This window comes from Sinocyclocheilus rhinocerous, unplaced genomic scaffold (assembly GCF_001515625.1).
Source record: "Sinocyclocheilus rhinocerous isolate Xijiao unplaced genomic scaffold, SAMN03320098_v1.1 scaffold1024, whole genome shotgun sequence".
Classification (NCBI taxonomy): domain Eukaryota; kingdom Metazoa; phylum Chordata; class Actinopteri; order Cypriniformes; family Cyprinidae; genus Sinocyclocheilus; species Sinocyclocheilus rhinocerous.
In genome coordinates, this window is record NW_015655417.1 from 797,262 (window position 1) to 799,871 (window position 2,610).

Here is a 2,610-nt window from a genome sequence, read left to right on the forward strand (position 1 = left end):
TATTATTATATTAAATAATAAAGTTTAAACTTTTTAAAAATAATATAACTTTTTTTAAATACTATAATTTAGTTTAAAAAAAAAATTCTCATATTTTACTTCAAAACATTTTGGTGGGTCTTGAGGCCATGCCTCACTAGATGGTTCCTTGCGTGTAAACATTCAGGAAACCCTGGAATCAATAGTCCTACCCTCAGGCTTATTGTGGACCATACTGTGGACGTCCTGGAGCTGAAAATGTCCATTCAGAGCTGGTTTTCCCAAGGGAAGCTCTTTGACCGTGGGGGGCCTGGGCCTCCAAACACAGGCCTGCTATTGTCCATCTGGCCTCTGATTGGTTTGAACTACTGTACTTCACAAGCACAAGACCTAAAGACCTGACAATTTCTCACTAGCACAGCGGTAGGAAGAACATGCAGCCATAAACACAATGCCTTTGTTTTTCAGATCCAGGACTTGGCAATCCGCTGCATCCAGAAAAACATCAAGAAGAACCGGGGTGTGAAAGGCTGGCCGTGGTGGAAGCTCTTCACCACCGTCCGTCCTCTCATCGAGGTTCAGCTTACAGAGGAACAGATCCGTGGCAAAGACGTAAGCACCCATCATCTTCGCTAACCACTTCAAATGCTCTAAATAGGCATGTCATGTACAGGTTTTGCCCTTTGACAATAGTACAGCTGAATTTAAAGCCCATCTGTGTGGCTTTTAATGCCCCTCTCGGTTTCTCCGCCCCACGGGGGTCCCTCTCAAATTCAGCTGCAGCTCTCAGTCGCACCCAAAGCGCCCGTCTCTTTGATTACAGTCTCTGCGGCTTCGCCTCAATCCGAGTGTTTGTAGAGTTGTGTGTGTGTTTGTGTGTGGGGAGAGTGGCAGGGTTGTGTGTATGCATACATTACCTATGAAGCTGGCTGGATCAAAAGCAACTCTGCTTCCCGCGGGGAGTGCATTAGCATGTCACAGAGCGTGTGCGCGTGCGTGTGGGTTTCGTCTGCTGTGCCGTGTCCCGCTGAGTGCTTGTGTAGCCATGCAGTCAGGCGTGCTCCTGCGAGAGACAGACGGGTGCTGACACTGCCTCAAAACAGCCTGCTTTTAAAAAAACAAACACAGAGTCACTATCTCCTCTGCACAAACAGCCTTCAGAGCTGTAACCGATTGGCTGTAGCCTGCAGTTCTCTCAAGTTAGCAAAAGAAAAGTTTAGGAAAGTGGGAGGAGGTTTGCGGTAGCAGAGTCGCAGAGACTCTGAACAGGACAGACTTTCTACCTGTCTGTCATTCTGTTACCGTTTCTAATTGATCTCACCTGTCTATCTCTATACTTCGCTAAATATAGTGGATGTCATAGCGTCTCAATGTCTGACTGTCTGTGGTCATTTCTCTACATATCAGCTGAATTTCTTGTCATACTATCTTTCTGGCTGTCTTATTGTGTTCCTCTGATTGTCTGTCTTTAGGAGGAAATTCAGCAACTCAAGTTGAAGCTGGAAAAAGTGGAGAAGGAGAGGAATGAGTTGAGACTCAATAGTGACCGACTGGAAAGCAAGGTTAGTGCTGAAATTCAATTCACTTCAAATTAAATTTAGATTGACTTCAAATTCAGTTCAGATTCAATTCAAATTCAATTTAAAGAAACAAAAATTTCAGTTAGGGAAAGTGAAAGTGACGTGACGTGAAGCCAAGTATGGTGTCCCATACTCAGAATTTGTGCTCTGCATTTAACCCATCCAAGTGCACACACACTGCAGTGAGTAGTGAACACACACACACACACCGTGAAGATGCAATACCAATGCCAATGGAATTTCATGATTCAAGATATGGAATTTGTGCTAACAGCAAAAATGAATGCGGTTACACCAAGTAATTCATTTTATTTAAAAAGTTACATATTAATATAAATATTAATAAATAAAACAATGCCATGAAATAAATTATTCAAGAAAACATTAGTAAAGTATTATTATTATTATACAATAATATTTAATATTTGAATAATATAATTTATTATTTACATTAATTTATATAGTATTGATATATATTAATAATATTTAATATAATGAAATAGTATACATTTAATATATATACTTCAGATAATATTTACATTTTTACACAATTTTTACACAAAGGAAAATGTACTTATTTTTTGTAAAAAAAAAAAAATCTGTATACATCTAAAAACAAATGAACTAAGAAACAAATTAATTAAAAGATAGTATTCAAATAAACATTCAGCAATAGCAAAAGAAACAAAACAAAACAATGACTGGCACCATCTTCAAGTGCTTGATTATTAGATACAGTACAATACATTAATGCTTATAAAAGCTGCCAAAGGTTTTCAGCTAAGAGATTTTTTCTTCTGAATATTGTTGTTTAATTACTACAAGCAATTAGGGCTGGGAAAATAAATCGATGCATCGCGAATCGAGAAATGATTCCGCATCGATTCTGAGATTTTCCGAATGCATCGCGATTCTTTCTTAAATCGATTCTGAGCTTAGTTTTGAACAGCAGATGGCACTGCATGCTTTAGAAACGACCGTACTCTGCTTGTTTCCAAATCCTTACACACACTTGAACCTAAAATAATCATTCATAAAATTCGAAAAGGTT

At 38.7% G+C, this 2,610-nt stretch overlaps 1 protein-coding gene across 6 annotated transcripts in view; it reads left to right on the plus strand.

The window, feature by feature from the left end:
- The window catches only part of LOC107718289 (unconventional myosin-XVIIIa-like), a 120,099-nt gene that overhangs the window by 82,952 nt on the left and 34,537 nt on the right, over window positions 1–2,610 (plus strand). For all 6 annotated transcript variants that reach the window (XM_016525304.1, XM_016525305.1, XM_016525303.1 and 3 more), the window contains 2 exons: window positions 448–591; window positions 1,452–1,541. In XM_016525304.1, the coding sequence (XP_016380790.1) occupies window positions 448–591; window positions 1,452–1,541 (234 nt within the window). The remainder of the gene's footprint in view (window positions 1–447; window positions 592–1,451; window positions 1,542–2,610) is intronic.